The 20472-nt window shown below is 40.9% G+C and overlaps 1 protein-coding gene across 9 annotated transcripts in view; it reads left to right on the top strand.

Annotated features, from left to right (window-relative positions):
* The window catches only part of mef2aa (myocyte enhancer factor 2aa), a 63199-nt gene that overhangs the window by 35490 nt on the left and 7237 nt on the right, over window positions 1-20472 (top strand). For 3 of the 9 annotated variants that reach the window (XM_080505153.1, XM_080505155.1, XM_080505154.1), the window contains exons 4-7: window positions 10824-10955; window positions 11023-11157; window positions 12556-12778; window positions 19545-19729. In XM_080505153.1, coding sequence (XP_080361279.1) covers window positions 10824-10955; window positions 11023-11157; window positions 12556-12778; window positions 19545-19729 — 675 coding nt within the window. The remainder of the gene's footprint in view (window positions 1-10823; window positions 10956-11022; window positions 11158-12555; window positions 12779-19544; window positions 19730-20472) is intronic. The other 6 variants (XM_080505156.1, XM_080505157.1, XM_080505159.1 and 3 more) reach the window with 3 other exon arrangements.

Genomic DNA, 20472 nt, shown 5'->3' on the forward strand with positions numbered 1-20472 from the left:
ACATGCTATTATGATCGAATTTAAGACAATTCCTGTCAAAATTGTTCTTTTGAACATCTGGACATTTTAGTTTAGATTAATGAGCTTCTGAGAATTCTGTGTTGTCCGTTGTTTGATTTTATTCATCCACTCATTAAAATCTGAGCCGAGAATGCAACTTATCATGTAAAGCACTTAATAAACTGCATTTAAACCAATAGGGTTCATGCATTTTTTTCTTTCAAATTTTTTTCTAATGTATTTGATTTCTTAGATTTTCAGGTTTTTTTTTTAAGGACTTTTAAGGAGAAACACAAAAGTAATAAAAGTAATACAAAAATATTGCATTTAGAATTTCTCTGATATCAGAGACAGCCTGATCATACTCTTTCAAAACTGAAAAGAAGAGAAAATAATCAAAAAGGTGGCTTATCCTTCAGTGTAGATGGGAATGAATTGGGTCCATTTAATAGAAAAAATACATGACCTCATAGTAAGGTTCCCATAAAGCTTAATATCTACCTCCAGCTTTTTCACCAATATCTTTCTACTTCATTCTTTCTCCATTTCTGCTCCTTCATGGCCATCATCCTTTTCTGTGTTTCACCGCCGAGCTCACAGCAGCAATGATGAGAGCTCCCTTTTAAGCTAAATCAAATGTCATTGCTGTTGACATAGATTTATTGAGTTTATGTTGATTTTTCCAGGGCTTTTCAATATCTGTGAAATTTTCAGCCAGCCTATTTTTAATATTACGGAAAAAAGGAATTATGTACACTTTTGGGCTCCTATGATTTATTGGAGTGATATTAAAATTATTATTTATTTATTTTTTACTTTTATTAAATGTAGGTCTCAAACAATGCTGTGGCGTGCCTTTAGATGGAAATATATTTGGAAGCTTTTGGTTTTAATGAATATGGAAAGCCTTTTTGATATTTATTGTTATAAAGATGATTTCTTTTGTATTTTTTTGTATGTATTTCTCTACATAAATGTGAAATCTATCCGTTAGTATTGTCTCTTGACAAGATGAAAATATAGCAGTATAAACAGGTCACTATTCATGAGTGTTTCTCAAATCCAGTCAGTGTCTCTTCATTAGACGTGGACATAAATGGTCCCTGTGGTGAAGAGGAGCTGCTTCCTGTATCTTGTGTACACAGATTGTTTTTTTTGTACCCGAAGGCCATCATTTGACCTTTGGCTCTGCGTTTCTCGCCAGGTTGTACAGTTAAGTTGCGTTACTTACTAAAACAATGTCAATGACTCTTCATACACCCGTGGCATCTATTTTCAGACTGGTGCAGTAGGACAAGATAAAAATAAAATGAGAACTCACAAATGTTACTGTGAAAACAAGACAACTCTTATTTTTGACCCCTGGATAAACCTCCGACTATGGTACAGTTACAGCACGGAGCTCCATTTTAATAGCAGATATATTGAGCAGACACTTACTCAATTTGGTACTTTTAATACATTATATGATTAATTCCTCACGTCTGATGTGTACTGATGTAATAGATTGGCGAGAGTTTTCTGAAAAGTCATCTCCTGCCAGAGCGAGTGAAACAGTATTAATGGTGGCGTTGCGAGCAACATGCTGTGTTTCAAAGTGCCCCTTTTTATAGGACAAGGACTCCTTTTCCTCTGGGCCTTTCATGAAAAAAAAGGTCACCAGTCTTCTTTTGTAGTTTTCTGAGTGAAATGAACAGTTGTTGTAATGTTCATATACAGTAAGTATAGTAGCTTACGTAAACCCACTGTTGGACTGAAGAATTATCATTGCTACAACGTGGCACAGTAACAGAGTTTGATACTTAAAAGCGTGAAATGTACTATATGAAACTATTGGAGCTTAACTGTTCTCTCCCATAGTGCGAATGTCCACAGTTTAAATCCAGGTTGAGCTGGGTTCCCCAGTTTCCCTCCCACCATGTAAAACATAGGCTTGAGGTGAATCGATGACTCTAAATTAACTACAAGTGTGAATGTGGGTGTATGTGATGGTCTTGTGTACCCAGTCTTCACCCACTGTCAGCTGGAATCGCCTCCAGCTCACTGCGATACTGAGTTGAATAAAGCAGTAAAGAAGATGGAGGACAGATGCATGGATGGATTTTTCTGTTTTATCTGCGCATGGGTTTCTGAGGACCTTACTCTTGCAGGGAGCAAAATCAGTTTCTACACTCACAGTATAAAGACTTGTCATCCTTATGACGAGAACATTTGAGGCCTTCGTGAAGAGAATCATTGAGAATCATCAAGACATGGTTTAGAAAAGGTTAGACCACAGTAAGTGTTAGGTTAAGATTAGCCGGGGGTCATTTGAAGGACGTAGCACCTATGGTAGTAATTAAGTCTTTTTTTCGTACGTATTCCCGATATACCTTTTTGATTCACTGATCCAATCCACCTGTTATGAACCAAAAATACATTCTAGGGTTAGTATCACAAGGTCTTTCTTTCTTTCTTTTTTTCTTTAGTGTTTTTCACTATGTATCTGCTCACTTTATATTTACCTCTTATACTGCATATTGACCAGGTTGTCATTGTAAATAAAAACTGGCTCTGAACTAATCTATCTGTTTAAATCAAGGTTACATGAATAAATCATAAATAAAAGGCTTGTTTTTTCATCGTTAAGTCCTGGTTTTAGGGCTAAGATCACATTTGGGTTAGAGTGAGAGTTGGCATTAATCAGTACAGGTAAAATTTAAACACTTGGGAATCCATATAGTTGAGTGGACTCAACATGTAATGCTGTACAAATGTGTTTTTGCGTGTGTGTGTGTGTGTGTGTGTGTGTGTGTGTGTGTGTGTGTGTGTGTGTGTGTGTGTGTGTGTGTGTGTGTGTGTGTGTGTGTGTGTGTGTGTGTGTGTGTGTGTGTGTGTGTGTGTGTGTGTGTGTGTGTGCCTGTGAGTGTAAGTGTAAGTGTGTGCATTATTTGTTACCAGGTTACTGCTAAGAGATTTTTGCTTTTGGCACATGTCGTGCTTCATTGACGTCAGATCTTTTTTTTCTCCCCACCCTCTCAACTACCTTGCATATGTCTCATTTCAAGCTGAGGGTCTTTTAGAGAGCATGTAATGAAAAAAGACAGTAACAAAGACTAGAAGCTGTGGTGCATTCTTCTCAACATCTACTGACATTAATGAGCGAATACTATGAGTCTCAATTTCAAAGTGTTAATCTAAATAATCTAAAAACACATGCATGTCTTTTTAAATTGTAAATTCTTAAGTTTTATATATTTATATTTCCAGTTGACGTATTCAGATGTTGCGTGTGAAAGTAAATGTTGTTGAGTTTTTGTAGCAAGTAATTATAGGGAAAACTATGAAGAAATTGAGTTAAAGTAAAAAGTGTGTGAATGTATGTGGAGATTGTATTATGTAGACTTTTTTATGGCTCATTCAATGCACTCAAGCCACCTCTATATGACTCCAACATGATAATGTCATTGTTATGGCGCTTGCAAGTGGGTGAATTATAATCGGTGAAAAAAGTAAACATTTTGTCTTGAAAGTTGATATGCCAGAATCAGAAAACAATTGGTGATTGTAATGATCTGAGAGAAGAAAACGAAAAAGATGATCGCCTGATGATGGAGGACAAGCAACATTCACACTGCGTTGTGTTCCAAGCCTCTACTGGTCAGTCTTCACAACATATTGGAAGGAAGGGGAACAAACAACAGAATCATTAATGCTGGTTCTGAGAGGTGATGATATGAAAGGCGCTGTCACAATACACATTACTTTCAAATAGAGGGGATACATACATATTATCAGGCAGGTGTTAAGTCTGATTGTTATATTTATGTTCCTCTTGTAATGTCTATAATGGCAAACAAAATGTCTTGATTTGATTTTCAGTTAATAAGATATATCATGGTTAGCATTCTTGCCTTATTGCACGAAGGATATAGATTTGAGTCTGGGCGTTTTTGTGTTGAGTTTGCAGGGTCTCCCTGTGCGTGTGTGGGTTTTTTTTCTGGGTGTGTGTTTTCCCTTTGATGGACTGGCAATCTTCCTCTGCCTTCACCCATTGTTAGCTGGAATTGGCTCCAGCACCTGGCGACCCTGAATGGGACAAAGTGGTATAGAAGGTTAATGTTATATCATATATTGTGTTTGGATTCTTCAACCTGATTTCTTTCAGAATTTTAGAGTCAGAAAAATAATTCTCCTTTGTCCCTGCAGATTATTGTCATTTCATTATTAATGAAGAAAAATAAAAGAATACAATTGGGTTGTGATTTATGTTACGAAGATAATTTCAGGAATTACAATGTTGCTTGTCAAAGCGCATTGCGTGTAGTCTCTCATTGGGCTCAAACTAAATATCTCTTTGAAAGTTTGGCCTGAACCACATGAACTAGGTCATACATTGAGCTGACCTAATTTAGTTTGATCTTTTTTGTAAAATACCGAGGTGGTACAAGTTATGATGATTAGAACCACAAGCCACAGGTCCACCCTCTGTGTTTTTCAGTGACATTGCTGTGCGGCTGAAATGAGACCTTGCTTTCGTGCAAAGCAGCTTCTGTGGGTTAGATCGTGCAACAATCAGCTTGCCCTTGTGTCCCCCTCCTCCCGCTGTGCGTGCGGTGCGGCCAACCCCTCCTGCCCAGGGGCGAGGACAGAGCAAAGCCTGCTGGGATAGGGAGGTGCTGGGGGTTAGCTGGCACTGTGCCGCCTTCCCCAGGCTGCCTGGCTTGACTGGGGGCAAAGAGGGTGGCTGCTGTGTCTCAGATTGATGAGGACAGGTCTGTGGTCTGGGTATAGGGTGTTGCAGAACAGACGTCCTGCTGGCACATCCTGCCCTCTCTGCCCCCCCCCCCCCCCCCCCCCCCCCCCCCCCCAACCCTCCGTACTCGCCTTATCGGAACTCCTAATTGTCCTTATGAATATTTTAGAGGCAAGCAGGAATGGGAGTTCAGGGTTGGGGGTATGGTTTCAATGGCCCTGACAGCTAATGATCCACTCAATGACCAGAGAGAGAGGGGAAGACAGAGATAGAGAGTAAAATGGCCAGAAAGATTTTCAATAATCTGTATGTTAACGTTTTATAGGTTTGTATTGTGTGCCACCTTTTGTGGAGACAGTGTGTTCCCATTCTTTTTAATCTGTAGATAATGATGACATTGGTTTGCCTTCATCCTCAATTTGTACTTTAATTCCCTCGTGACCATACTGGAAATATGCAGTCCTCTGATTGAGAATGTTCTCCCTGTCTGTGGCAGCTAATAGCTTTGTCACATCACTCATTCACCACAGTCTCAGAGCAGAAGGCCCTAAAGAAACTACTCACTCCACAGCAATTACTTCATATTCACTACAATCAATAGGCTATAATACATTGTGAACCTGTACTTTCAAAGACAGGTAATCATGTGCTGTTTAGAGTATGCAATCTAACACGTTGGAGTCATCTTCATACAGCACTGTGTAGAATTTAGCTTAACAGATGCCTGCTGGAGTTTGCTTCAATAAAATAAAAATAAAATATGTATTTATAGTTTATATCTTATTGCAAAATGAAAAGTGAATTACCAGTACAGGAATGTGATGTGGTCAACCTTTGACTATAACAGATCATCAGTTCTTCTCAGCACACATTCACGCAGTTTTTGAAGGAACACACACACACAGAGGTAAACCCAGATTTTCTGTGCATGTCGGTTCAGATCCTTATGTCTCCTCATTTAAACCCAGACTGACTTGATTATGGAAAAGTGCAGGACTCTGTGGGGGCCAAACCATTACTTCTTGGACCCCTTGCTGTGGGCACTTGCTGTATGTTTTGGGTTGTGGAATACATTTAGAGCCGATCAGACACCTCCCTGTTGGTACTGCATGATGGACAAATAGTAAATAGAATGAGGTAGTATCACACAACTCACCTGAAACCCTTGCATGGCACTTTGTATTTTTGTAGCTTCAGATTTCGCAAGCATGACTCACGTAGGATTCATGGCTCCTTGACTTTGATGGCATTTTTTTCATTGAGGACATCCAGTCCCACCATATACGTGGATTGTCTAACAGCTGCAAGAAAACAATACGAAAATGCAATACAGGCGGTGAAGTCAGAAGACTGCCCCCTCCTGCTGCTTTTCCTGCCTACCTAACAACTCAGACAATGGGGTTTGCTGAAGGAAGGACATGAATTCAGTCTCATATCCTGATATCTGTTCCCCTCTGTAATGTGTAATGGTCATGAGATTAAACAAGATATGTCTGGGAATTACAGAGGTCTCCTTATCTAATTGCCCCTCACACTACTCGCAATATGTGGTGGGAAACCGAAAGAAGAGGCATTCCTACATTACAGTGACAGACTGCCAGACCTACAGTGCATACAGTGCCTGAAGACCAACCTAAAGAGGCTTTTATTCCCCTCAAGTGAAGACTACAGCACCACAGGGGAAAGGGAGCATGATGGTAGCGAAAGTCTCTTAAGATGTTATATAAGAGCAGAAATATTCCTCAGCAGATAAAAGCCTTCCTATCAGCCACCTCCCCATGCTGATTTCCTACTGCATTCACACTCAAAGAAGCCCTTTGATAAGCACATTAGATGGAACGGCCTGGACACAATGGTGATGTCATGAGGATTAGCACGCTACCTTGCCTAGTGTAGCGGCGGGCACAAGGTCTAATTCACAGCACTGCTGGGTGAGAGGGGCTGGGGACCCGGCTGAAATGAGGTGAGAGGAGGCCAGGGCACAAAAAGCGGTTAAAATATAGCCTGTGTGTGCTTTGAGGAAGGCTGGAACAAACGCTGCATGGATTAAACATTCATGATGTACTTCAGTTTATTACATTGCAAGCAAGCTGTCTTTCCTACCATGGAGGGCGCCTGCATCAGAGCTGTGATGCACCAGTCATAGGTCAGGTGCTGCTCAACCAATAGCAAAAGCTGATTTAAGTATAGCCTTTTGCTGTGATTCACGCACAATGGGTGAGACTACAGAAACAGCCTCTTCATGCCCTCCTTTCAGCCATCTCCCCCACAATTTTGGAGTTCAGCTTTTATACCTAACCACTATTTTACTCCTTTCACCCTGCCTTTCTATTCATGTACAGTACTGTACAGTACATGAATAAGTTAAATACAGAAAGCTGTCTTGACACAAGCGAGGAGGAACATCAGAATGAAATGGTTTTTCAAGACTCGCAAGCAGCAAAGAAAAATTGCTTGGGTTCATTTCACTCAAAGTACTTCTCAAGAAACAGGAGATGTAGGAGGCTTATGCAATAGTTTAGGCTTTATTTTTAACCCATTGAATGTCGACGTATCTAAGGATATTTAAGGCCCAGAACTGACGTGATATGATGAACTGTTGCAACTTATGACCTTATGGATTATTGCAAAAAAGCTGAGCATTAATGTTAGTATTTTTCTCAGTCTGTTGTAAAATCAGAGGGATGCAAGGTTGCCTTATTCTGTTTCTTAGTGTTCTGTGCTGCACATACATTGCTAACCCGAAGAAGCAATTACTGTGCTGTGTGTTTGCCATGGTAACAGCCAGGTTAATAGTCAGGGCTCATATGAATGTTTTCTTCAGGACAAGGAAGCTTCAAGGCCTTCTGCAATGGAACATATTTTTCAAGAGAAGCTGAAGTATCACGTAAGCCAAATGAGGGACACACAGTGCACTCACTCTCAAACAATAGTGCCCAGTATGTCTTGTCATCAGCCACTCAGAGTCTCATTTTTATTTGAAGAGCCAAATTTTTATCAATACAGGTTGGGACTGCTGTGAGAAAATAGCAGCTGGCCTTGTTCCCACTCATCTTTGTAGGTCTCTCAGGGCCTTGTGAATAGATTATACAAGTTCCCTTGTCCACACTCTTTGTAAGCCCCTCTCCCAACAAACAGACCATATCTTTCGTCAGACATGCTACTGAAAATCCCAGTTTAAGCTGCATTCACATCCAGCCAACTATACTTTCCAATATACAAGCCTCACAGCTTGATTCAGAATTTGAGAGGCATTTAAAACTGCTTCTATAGTGTCCAGAATCTTGCAACGGTTTCCCTTTTCAAAGTCAGTGCATTGTAGCGTCTGAAGTAGTATACTGAATTGACATGCGGGAACAAAGTTCTGGTGTCAGTTGGCCCTCGGGGCGACATGTAGTCACTTCTATGGCCCCGTCTGATTGGCCAGCATGGGCAGCCAGTTCTCGACAGGTGTTTGGAAGAGGGACACCTGTTTGGCCATGTGCTGATTTAGTGATCCATTTACCGGGAGCTGTGGGGCATCCACAACATGCCAAGTCATTAAAAGAAGAATTACAGCCATGCTTTCCTTTGTTGTGAGTCTTGTGCCCATTAAGCTGCCACAGAGATGATTACGTCTTACACAGTGAATTAACATACACAGCACCTTCTTTGGATATTACATATTGTGGTGACTTATGTCATGTACTATCGAACAGATGTGAGTGCTGCTTTTCCTTGACTGCTGCTGTTTGGTTCTTGCTTACCCCTCTGTGCTGCTCCAACCCCTCCTTAAATGGCTTGAGCCAGTGGGTGCGGTGGGCTGAAGGCTAGCCAGGCTTGTTGTGAAAGTAGAGTGGCCCTGCCCATCTTGCACAGCCGTGCCCAACCAGTCAGACCAAGATATTCACCATAATGACCAGGTTGGAACTTAAATTTGCAGGTTGAGATCAGATCTTTGGCTCCCTGGTGGAGAAAGTGCATAGTTTAACCCCAGTAAACACAGGTCTTTCAGGACCCTAACTAAAGAGGGTTTGTTCAGTAAACAGGAAATGAACCAGCAAGGCGTTTTCTTAGAATGAGAAGAATGCCTCTGCTCTCTACCACACCAAACAGTAATGCATCTGTGGTACAGTGCTGGTCATTCATTATCCAGTGGGCTTCTCTCTTTTGCGCTCCTCTGGGAATTGTGGACACTCATGTTTGAAGAGATGTGGGTGTTTTTCTCAACTTCCTTATTTCTATCTCGGCTGTACACAGCGGCACGTTTCAGCCTGTGCAATGCAGATTAACATTGTTTTGGTGCCTCGAAATATACAACTCTCAAGTAATGTACCCTGGTGACTGCCCAGAGTTTTTGTATCATCTGGTTTTAATGAGCAATGGCATTTTGTAAGAGTCTTATAAAGCCCATGGTATAGGTTTTAGGAAATATAACTTGCACTGAGGTTGTGGTAAGCAGCGCTGGGTTAGCCGCATTGTATGCGCAGACCTACATATATTGTCACATCACTGTCAGAGGATGTAGCAGCTGTAGAAATACCCCTTCCCCACCCCATCCCCTCACCACACTCACACCTCACACACACACACACACACACACACACACACACACACACACACACAATGTACAGACATTGCACGTATGCATCACACACTCCTACTCACATAGTTTCGGTTTCTCTCTCTGTGTTCGTCCCTCACATGCACAGACACATTTTCCACTTTGCCAGGTGATGAAGACCAAAAACAGAGAGCGAGCAGGGTCTCATTAGTGTGTGTAGGTTCCTCTCCTCTGGCTCGCACTCTGACCCCGACATCCACAGGAGTCAGTGACCCTCCTGTAGACGCAGGGCCTTCAAGGCGGCCCACAGACAGTGCAGGGCGCTGCTGCGGACCTGCAGAAGCCTGATAGAGGAACCTTGAGAGCCACACATAAATCATATTTTGATGTACACTGCCTTGATATCACAAGCTGTCACATGCTGTCAGCAAGGCTTGTTAACACGGCTATTCAGAGCTGTAATGAGCAGCAGAGAACAGCCAGTATGAAAGTGAGCAAAAGAGCACTGGAGCACATTTATTTGTTTCATTGTACAACTCTTTTTTTTTTTTTTACTCGATGTGGTGAGAATGGGATCTTTACGCCACAACACGCCACCCTATGTAGTGATGAGTGGTTTGCTTTTAGAATAATTGCTCCATTCCATGCTCAAATAAACATATTTACCCACATTTAGTAATCCATTTTACTCCCTACAAGCATTAACTTTGTTAAGATCCCACAAGTGATTAGAGAATGGACAGGAATTGCTGTGCAGCAGGATTGTCTTATGCAGGAGGCTCTTACAGTTGGGTGGCTTAATGCAACTGAAATGTAATGAAAAATGCAAACACACAGTGAGAAGGAAGAGCAGGCTGAGATGGCAGAAAGGGTGGAGGATGGAGAAGAGAGAAAAATGTATTTTACCCAATCTGGTTATATTTGATTTAATTTTTGGAAAAACATGAGCATATCGCACAAATTGTTACTTGTAATATGTATTATACATGTCCATGTGAAAAAATGTGAAGATGGTAAACGGTGAATTGTTTGTCATTCATTTTTAGAGTCATAAAATTTATACATAAATTGTAATCATTCTCGCTTATTTTCGCACGTAATGATAAACTTCATGCAAAGAGCAGAAAACAGATGAGCCGAAATCAAATTGGTATTTCAAAGATTAAGTTTATGCAGGGGAGCCTGATGGTTCCCATGATCTAGGATGTTCAGATTGTCCATCTTCACTTAATCCCACGATGACTATTTGACCAGTTACAATTACACTGTTGAGATCAGGCCACTTTGAAGACGACACTATCTCTATGAGGTCCAGCATTTATGACTCTGACTATATGACTATCATGCAACAGAATTCAGTTTCCGACAGGCGAGATGAAGCATCTGGCCTGTCGATCAAATGATAGCATTTGAGGTTTTGTAATCTAAAGCATTTAGAGTACCCGAAACGTGCAAGTCATTGTGTTTATATTAGGTGACAAGAAGCAAAAACACAGAGCCACATCTTGTATACTGTTTCTGTTCAACTGTGCAATTTCATTTCAGAAATTGAGAAACAAAGGCCATAATGACTGTGCTAGTCCTGATCCTGATGACTGTTTTGGGCACAGCCCCCTCATGGACGACCATTTCGGCAAACTAAGCGAAGAAAGTGATTTAATATACAAGCGCTGTGGTGTAAGTACTTCCTTCATCCCCTGCTATTTTGTGTTGATTCCTGTCTTTATGTTGATGTTCACTACAGGCGCTTAACAAGAAAGAACACAGAGGTTGTGATAGCCCGGACCCAGATGCCTCATATGTCCTCACTCCTCACACAGAAGAAAAGTATAAAAAAATTAATGAGGAGTTTGATAATATGATGAGAAATCATAAAATCGTAAGTACTGTCAATGCAACGCTCTTGCTTGGCTTTTTGGCACAAAGGATTTTGGCTCTTTTTTCATTTTAACATTTTTCCTCTTTTTATTTTTTTGTTACCCCTCCAGACCTTCTGATAACTTCTTTCTGAACTACTGTACCTTCAGATTAATGGCCGCTTTTACTGGGCGTGCATTTGTTTTGTTTGTTGATTTGTTTTGCAGCTGATATTTTGGCACACCCTGATAAGATCACATTTCATTAACAGGTGAAATGTTGCATGCCTCTGCTAGAAAGATTACACCCTAGTATCATGTCATGGTATCATAAATCAAAAAGCAAACGCTCTTTAAAAACATCAGGAACTTGCGCTAAATACTCAGTGGATGTTATGTTGATCATAACAAGCTGATGGATCTTTGGTTTCAGGGTGTTTTTCTCATCTCTAAAGCAAACTTCCACCTTATTGATAAAAAAAGAAACAAGTTTTTTTCCTTGATGATGTCATGTTTGCAAATTCTCATTTTATTTTTCTTTTATTTATTCTTGCCGTGCTTTGCAGCACAAGTACCAATTTAAGTTGCAACGTTGCCAAAGCACACCTACACTACAATATTCTTTTGAGCGTCTTCCTTTGCCTTCATCAAGTGCCAGATTGGTTAACTCTCCAAAATATCACAGATCATTTGTGATCTTATCATGCGTGACAATATTAGAATTGCACAAGAGCATAGTGCTTTCCAAGTAGTCATTCACTCTATGTTCCTGACACGATGAGCACCACTTTGCTATTAACAAACTAATGATAACACCCCAACCAGCTCACTGGATAATGCTGATAAAACGGACTCACAACCACCTGTCATTCTCACTCACGCTTTGCACAGTCAGCACTTCTTGATGAAAATATATTGTGATATTTGTAGATGTAAATCTTCTCCACCACTGCATTTTGTTTTGGTGTTTTAAAAGGCAAAGTCATGTCTCTAGTGCTGACTGCTGTAATGCCAAAGTGATCACTTGAATGCATGTTTCTGAATTCTGTGTATGTTTTGTGGTTTGTGTATGCTTTGGTACCACTGATTTATTATGTGTACTTTGAATGTATATTGTTACTGAAAATAAACTTCTTTGATGGTTGTGTGGTGTCACTTCTAACATATTATACAGTATTATATAATTACTGTTACTGTATTGTATATATATGAATCCTTTGCATCAATTGTAGTAGATTTTCTCTGCAGCGTTTTAGCATGCTCTGTCTGACTGTTTTATGAACTTATTCATTTATTGAAGCTCGCTCTCAATGAAAACTCTCTGTTGAGGATGCCATGACAACCACTGACCCATCAGACTCACGAGACCTTGGATTTTGAGTGCATTGTGTGTAAACATTTGTTTGTTTGTCTCCCTCTAGCCGACAGCATTGCCTCAGCAGAACTTCTCCATGCATGTGGCAGTGCCTGTATCCAATCCCAATGCCATGTACCAGGGAGGAGGGACCCTGGCCAGCCAGACCCTGGCAGCAGCCACAGCTTCTATGAGTGAGAGTGGGATGCTGTCCCCTCCACATGCCTCTCTGCACAGGAATGTTGGCTCCAGTGGAGGCTCTCAGAGGCCCAACAGTGCAGGCAGTGCAGGTTAGTGGACAGTAATCTCAGACGATGAGATGCACGAACAAATGTTGTAAACACCGCACTTTTTTTTGGCTGCAGACAATTCATGTTGGTGTTGGTATTGAGTCCTCCATAGAGGTAGTTGAGAAGATCAACACAGCTGGATCCAGTTTAGCCCAAATGCATAACTCTTTTTTTTTTCTTCACTTTATGCCCCAAAAATTACATATATTGTGCAGTTCAGTGAGATGTGGGAATAGATTTCTTAAATCCGTTTTTAAACTTTACATTTACTACAAGCACATAGAAATGAAAGGGGTTCAGTATCAGTGCTCGCATGCACCCAACTACCTTGAGGAAAACCTTTGCGATTTGAGGAAACCTTTTGGCTCTGTTAAAATAATATTTTTGATTCATTTGACTTTGAAGCTGAAATTCTGAATACAAAGTAACAAATAGATTTTATATGTGTGTGTGTCTATATAATTGTTTGATATTTTCTTTTTTTTGTGATACATCTGGTATCACTTGTCATGTCACACCCTTTTAACTCATATTTGTGTAATCTCTTCTTCACACCCTACAAAATACTCATCATCACACCTTTTACTATATCAGCATTTTGGTAAAATGATGTCAGTTCTTAGTTTTTGTATGACTCGTCTGACTCAGTGATGCCAGATGGCTTTTGCAAGATTCAGTTACACTGAATGTGATCGAAGTACATGCCGCAAGGTGTGAAAAGGCTCATTCTAACTTAACCACATATCAGAACTGACTGGCGCCTATCGCTTCAACTGGGTTATGTTAAATATGTCTTTTTTCCATCGTTCTAGATTATTTGCAGGGTTTTTCTTTTCCATTACGGTTTCTCTTTTGCTCAATGCTTTTAGCTTTAGGTTGAATACCAGCTTTGAGTTTACCTCCTGCAGTTCCTGAAGATTTGTGGTTGGTAGATTGTTAAGAGCAACTCAAACTGATTCCTGATTTCATAGATAATGAGCGAGTGCTTAGTGTGCATGCAACCTCTCAGTGGGACAATGAATTCACCATCTGCAAGTTGCTGCTCTCTTTAATCAGGTAGTGAAATTATTTCCCCTCCCGCACGAGGAGACTGGCAGAGCACATATTACCATCCGTGTTCTGTGGAGAAAGATCTACATGACATTCTCATGTCTGGTCTGGCGTCTCTATCACATGCTCCGCTAGCTTGCGGAAAGATGCAGATGGTTAATCATATCACTCTGCGCATCTCATTAGGTGACATGCTGGATACCACAGACCTTTCAGTGCCAAGTGGTGCGGGCTCCAGCCCAGCGGGTAAGTCCTCCTGGAGAGATTCATTAGCTCTGTGTAGTGGTGCCCAATGGGCCTCCTGCTAAGCACATGAGCTGGATACTGGTGTAGATCTTGGTTCATGAGAGTCAAGAGAGTCTCTCTTGCTGCGCTGCGCCCGACTCACATTGAACGCAAAGGGAGCGCAGGTGTGTCTCAACTGAGGCCATGTATTGCATGCTTGTTAAATGCCTGTTTGAGAGCTGGAATACGGCTCAGCCACATTCACACAGCACGGCGTCTGCATTCGGCAGGTCACTTGGCTGTCCGGATGATATTGGCAGGTAAATAAAAGCAGGCTTTGCTTTAAAGTTGTCTCCCCCGTGTGGTTTTTCCCTTCCCCTGTTTTCATCTATCTATTGACAGGTGCATCTGCTTTCCCCCTCAACCCTGGCGGCCCTTATAAGGCTGGAGAGGGTCGGTGAGATGCTAGACCAGCATAACCCTGTAGGTATTCAGGCCATGTCATCCTACTAAGTCCCCGGTACACAATGACCGGAGAGCCTGTCATGGCTGAAATGTGCTGCATGAGACATGGAGGCAGGTGGAGTTTAACTCTTTCCATGTCACTCAGCTTGTAGCACAGTGTATAGTATTTCTGTCGAACTGCACCTTGCTGCTATGACACTGTGACCTATGATATTGATACTTATAAAATAGATACAGATTTTATCCTAGGGATTTTGTTTTTTTTGTTCAAGGGTCACTCAAATTGATTTTCAGTCAGTATTTTTTTTTTTAAAGTGTATCAGAGTAATTTTCCGTGCGGGCGTGGTGCGGGGTCGGTATCGTGTAAAGAGCCCCGGCCAGGGAGTGTTTGTAAGCTGCAGCTGTTGTTTGCGCCAAGTGTGTTGAACAGCAGCCACTACAGGGAAGACAAACTTCTCCAGCCCTGATGTCACATGACCATTCCTGACATAGTTATGATTTTTCACAAGTAGCAACTATGAACGCGAGACCTTTTCGAAAGTGCCAAGATGGAAGATGTGTCGTGTGATATCGCCTCCCCTGTTTGAGCATGTCACCGCAGGGAGAAGATGTATGTACAGCAGCAGAGAGATACTGAACACTTGTTTGTGTTGAACACGACTGGGAGATTCAAACTTTATTTTCCAAACGACCCATGAGTTTGCGACAGGCAGTTGTTTTAATTTGCAGGATCTGGTTTATTTATTAGCTGTTTCTGTAAATGTCCTTTTTCGCAAGCGCTCGCACGCACATGTAATGCCACAGTGAACACGACTGGCAACATTTTCTGGCAAACATTTCTTGGTTGTTCTTTTTGAAATAAGCCATCTGTTGTGCTTGTCTAGTCTCCAGTTCTGATGATGGTTAAAACCACTAACACACCTCCCGAAAAACGTTATTCTCTAAAAGTCAGACTGATGAATCTTGTGTACAGTATATATTCCGGTGTAATTGTATATACAATACATCCTTTCTCCTAACGGCACAATACAATTACATGTAATTACAAGCTCTGGTCCCTTACTGGTGAGAAACTTGTGGGTAAAAGGGAGGGATTGCTCTCGGTTATACAATATGTCTGCAAGCTGCACACGTCACGTCATTAATATTGGAGGGCTACAAGCTTTTGAAGCAAGTTTACAAAACATGTTTGTATCATCAGCAGGTCACATCAGGTGACAGGCTGCAGAACAAATGCAATTATGTGTCTTCTTTTTTGTGGTTGTTAATGAATTGTGGTCCTAGTTGTCAGATGATTGTGGATGATTATCAAGAGATTTGTGATTTTCTGCATTGTTTAATTTGTAGATTTTTAGTAAAAAGGTTTGACGTAAGAACAATTATTTACCTAGATGCCATGTGTCTTTACTTTTGACAAATCACCCTCGGGACATCCTGTCTGGAATTAGTTTCCTCAGACGTAACAATAGGAGTGTGCATGGCATTTATTATTGGAGAGCTGCTATTTCCAAACCCGTGGTTCACATTTATTATTTCTTCTCATTCATCAAGACGTCTTCTCTTCTGCTTGAGCCGCGTGGGATGCTGGCCACAATAAGTCGCTGTGTTGTCTCTCTCTGAACTTAAAATGAAAAGTGAATGTTTCAGTTGTAAACACAAAGCCTTATGTAATGCCCCTTCCCATGCCGTGTTAATAATTCAGGACAATGAACAGAAACCAAACAGCTTTCAACATGCACCGGTCTCAGTCAGATAGGATTTACTGGCACAACCGATCTGCTGTGGAAGCCTGAATTTAGAATGAGAGAAGACATCTGAAAAAAGCCCAGCAAAATGTCCCTGCTGAAGGCTGGGTCTTAACTTGTGGCTGCTATCTTGGCACTGAATTAACTTTGCGGTCGAAGTATTTGCTCAGACATGTGTTCCCGTCTTGGCATTTATTCGAGGGAAACGTTTGATTCTCACAGACGTCTGAAGTCATAATCAGAGCTACATTCCTCAGATAAAACAGTTTGGTGGGTTGATCCAAGTCTGAGTGAGCCAGCGAACACACCGCTGAGCCTATCCATCTTTGCCCTCTGGTGAAATGGCAGAGGACAGTGTGACACACTGTCTTTAGCCCAGCATGTTGGTGGAGGATTTAGTCTAATATACATGAAGCAGACAAAGAAAATCACTGAGGTGATAAATATGGTGATTCAGTCATTTGGTACTCCAGGTTTTCTTTTAAATTCACCTATGAATAATAACAACTCCTGCATGTTTAATATTTTGTTTTCATAAAAAAAAGCTCAACAAGATAATAAGTTATTACATTATTCACTCCAAATTGTCATCAATGTAATTTCTTTCAAAATTGCTTTTCGTCGGAGTCGGATATTTTGACCCTTTGAAACTAGTTTGTTTTCACTTTTAAAACATAATTCTCTATTTATACAGATATCATTCATATTATTATGAATGGTAGTTTATCAATAATATATCGCCATCATTTTATATTCCCAAAATACTAAGAGAAAGGATAGCTCTAAGTGAGGACAGTGAAAGAATTGAGTAGGGACAAAAGGTAAATAGCACTTCAAACAGGTTTAGATTTGTAAGATCAAAGAAGAGAATATTTGATATTTTAAAATACCATGTTCGAAAAAAACATGGTTTAAACAATGTAAAAAAAAAAGTCCAAGTGACACAGGTTGTTTTTAAATGGTTGTAAAACATGATCTACAATGCATATTAGTTGAAGTGCCCATCATCCTCGAGAGCTGGCCTTAGGGGGAATTTTTTTTTTTTCCGGTTAAAAGAGCCATTAGTACGTGTCGATACTGCTTCCATTATTTTCCATTATGATACAGCATTGCCTGTTCTTGTGGTGTCTTTTTTTGACTTGGTTAAGATTTCTTGGTTGCTTTTTTTTATTTGGAAATGTGAACAACTAAATTGTCATGTCAGTGTCGAAAAAGATTGCCTGTGAAGCTCGGGATGCACTGCAGGTCCACTAATGACCAGGGTGATGGAGCCCTGCTTTAAGTCCAAATGTGTGTTGCGACTTTCCATCTCCTTTGTCTTGGTGTTTTTCTCTCTCAGCAACAGGTTAATGACATTTATCCATATTACAAGAAGACTGTTAAAGCCAAAATGCCACATGACACTCCGTTCTCCTGTTTGCAGTAACTTCTCGTTCCCACTGAATGACATCTTCACCGTTTTTAATCTGAGCCGCTATTTTTAGTTTCCCTGGACATTTACCGTGCTAATTCTGTAAACATTGCTTTTCTTCTTGCAGCACTCAAGCTTTATGTGATCAAAGCCAGAGCTGATGGCGATAGCTGCTTGTATATACTGTTGATTCAGCTGTGAGATACTATTGTGGGCTCCGTAACTGTTTATTTGACCATGAATTGTTGCGCTCCTTATCTGTAGTCAGAGGGCCTATTGTTCCATTATGTTTCTGCACAAGAGCGTTCTCGTTGTGCGCACACTTTGTGTTTCACTGGGGTACGCTGAACACAATGGAGAAGTCAGCAACTTGTTGAAGTGTTACTGATCCGTTGATACAGCTCCCGATGCCATTTATCCTTCCTGTGTTTTTTAGGATTTCTATGTTTTTGTTGTTGTTTCAAAATATAGATTCTTATCTGTATATGGTGAATAAGGGCACAGGAACTATTCTGTTTGTTTGGTTGTTGTCCTCACAACAATTCATTGCTTCGTTGTCACTGAAATACAGTTGTGTGGAATCTGCCGATTGCCACTGCAGACCTTGTGCAGATGAGTCATACCGTGCCTTTCTGTTGAAGATACAGCAGGTTGGCAAAAAACAGGAAGAAAAAAAAAATAAATCATACAACTTTTTCTTTTTTCAAAAAGCATATAAAATGAACAAAAATGTTTCAAGCACCATCATAAAAGCAAAAGAAACATCTGACTGTAGGCAATGTTCTTTCATTTTGCATTACTGTATTTTTATGAGTCATAAAGCGAGGTTATAGAAATAAAACAAGAAAAGGTTGAAATAAATCTGTTCAATATGTTTTAGAAATCTAAAATATGTGCATGTTTCACTGCTTTAATTAGGTTGGCGCTATAAACTATGACATTGCATTCCAATTTTTTGTGGCATACGTCAGGTACGCCATCCTTGACGTTCAATTAACTTCATGCAAAAGCAGCAAAGATACAATCTAATGTCAAATCAGTATGCATAGAAATAGAGAGTTAATGATGGAAGGTTTGTTTGAATCCTGGAGATTGTCTCTTTACATAATCCCACGGTGACTCAGTGTTTTACGTTTGAAAAATATTTGTTAAAAAGCACTCTTTTCTTGGTACTTTTGTTCATTAGAATGTTTTGTAATACTCGTTGATTAGTTCCCTGCACATAAAACAAATCACCCTGAACTATTCAGAACAGAATTTCTTTCACAAAGTCGGACATGTGTCTACATTCGGGGGTATGATTCAGTCTTCTTATGAAATGTTGGTCCAGTGATAGAAGAGAAGGGAGTGGAGGCTCCTAAAAAAAAAAAAAAAAAAAGTTGTGGGGACTCATACTCACTTTTTGAGAAAAGGAAATGACTAATGGACATGAACACCAAGGTGTGAATGTTGCAGCAGAGTCTCACACTCTGCTGCTGTTTGCGTGTGCAGTGCTAATAGCAACACGGAACAACATTTTATTGTTTTTGATTCAACTGTAACGGCCTGAGCTACTTCTTTTAAGCAGTCACAGTACATTTGCCAGTGAACTGCTCCTCATCCCAAGATGCAAAGAATTGGGTTTGATGTGATCATTCACAATAAAAATAAAAGGCTCATCAATTTTGAAATGGACATTTTATTTTTGTAAATGTGGAGGATAATTATCCCAGTCTATTAAAACTTCCCAGAGGGCTGGAAACACTTAGTGCTGCGTGCTGCAGCAAGCTGGAAAACAACACGGTGCGAGAGGTTTGCTTGATGACTGGGAGTGTTGTCAGTCACAGTACATGGCTTGATGATGTGTTTCTGTTGCTGTGTGCCTCCACAGGGAATGGTTTTGTTAACCCCAGGGGCTCGCCTGGCCTCCTCAGCACAACCAGCGGCAATGGCCTGGGTAAAGTCATGCCCACCAAGTCTCCGCCACCCCCAGGAGGGAACATGGGAATGGGAAGCCGCAAGCCAGACCTAAGGGTTGTTATCCCTCCATCAAGCAAAGGAATGATGCCCCCACTGGTGAGTAGAGAGCATACCACTGCACACAAGTATCACGGGCCTCAAGGGCCTTTAAATAGCTTCGCTTCAGGGCAGAGCAGAGCAGAGCAGGGCTCTTGTTGGAGACATTCACAGCAGAATTGTTTGTAAGATGGTGTCTACACATGTTTTTTTTTTTTTTTTATGCTTTCACGTCAGTGTTGCATGGCGTGTTAGTGAGGTTGTCACCTCATTGAGGACTTGCTTATCTGCCAAGTGGGGCTCATTAAGAGTGTGCAGGAGTCATCTGAGCGAGATTCCTCTTGTGCTGTGTTCATCCTAGATCACCTCCGTTAAAATATGCACTGAGCCCAGATTTGGGGCCCAGGTGTTATAGCTCTCCCTCAATTATTCACATTAAAATGAGAAGCTTTCTCTAATTATAATAATGAAGCTGCGCAGTGCCTGACCACAGCACAATGGCCGAGGCTAAACTAAACCCTGCAATTCAGGAATCGGCTTTCAAAAATAAACTCGAAAAACAAACAAAAAACAAAAGAGTAACCTGGTGATTTTCAGACAGCGCGCAGCAAATATACTGTTTCCAATCTGGTGTGTTTCTCGTGGTGCCACCAACAGCAGCCACACCAGAGAAGTGATTGTGTTTTGCAAATAAACCTCCGGTTACTGCTGGTGCTCCTCCTTTGTCCTGGCACAGTGTTTAAACAACAGTTTGCTACTGTGTTTGCACGTGCAATACGTGGAACAAGACAGGCCGTGCTGCA

The sequence above is a fragment of the Blennius ocellaris genome (genome assembly GCF_963422515.1).
Source record: "Blennius ocellaris genome assembly, chromosome: 11".
NCBI classification, from domain to species: Eukaryota; Metazoa; Chordata; class Actinopteri; order Blenniiformes; family Blenniidae; genus Blennius; species Blennius ocellaris.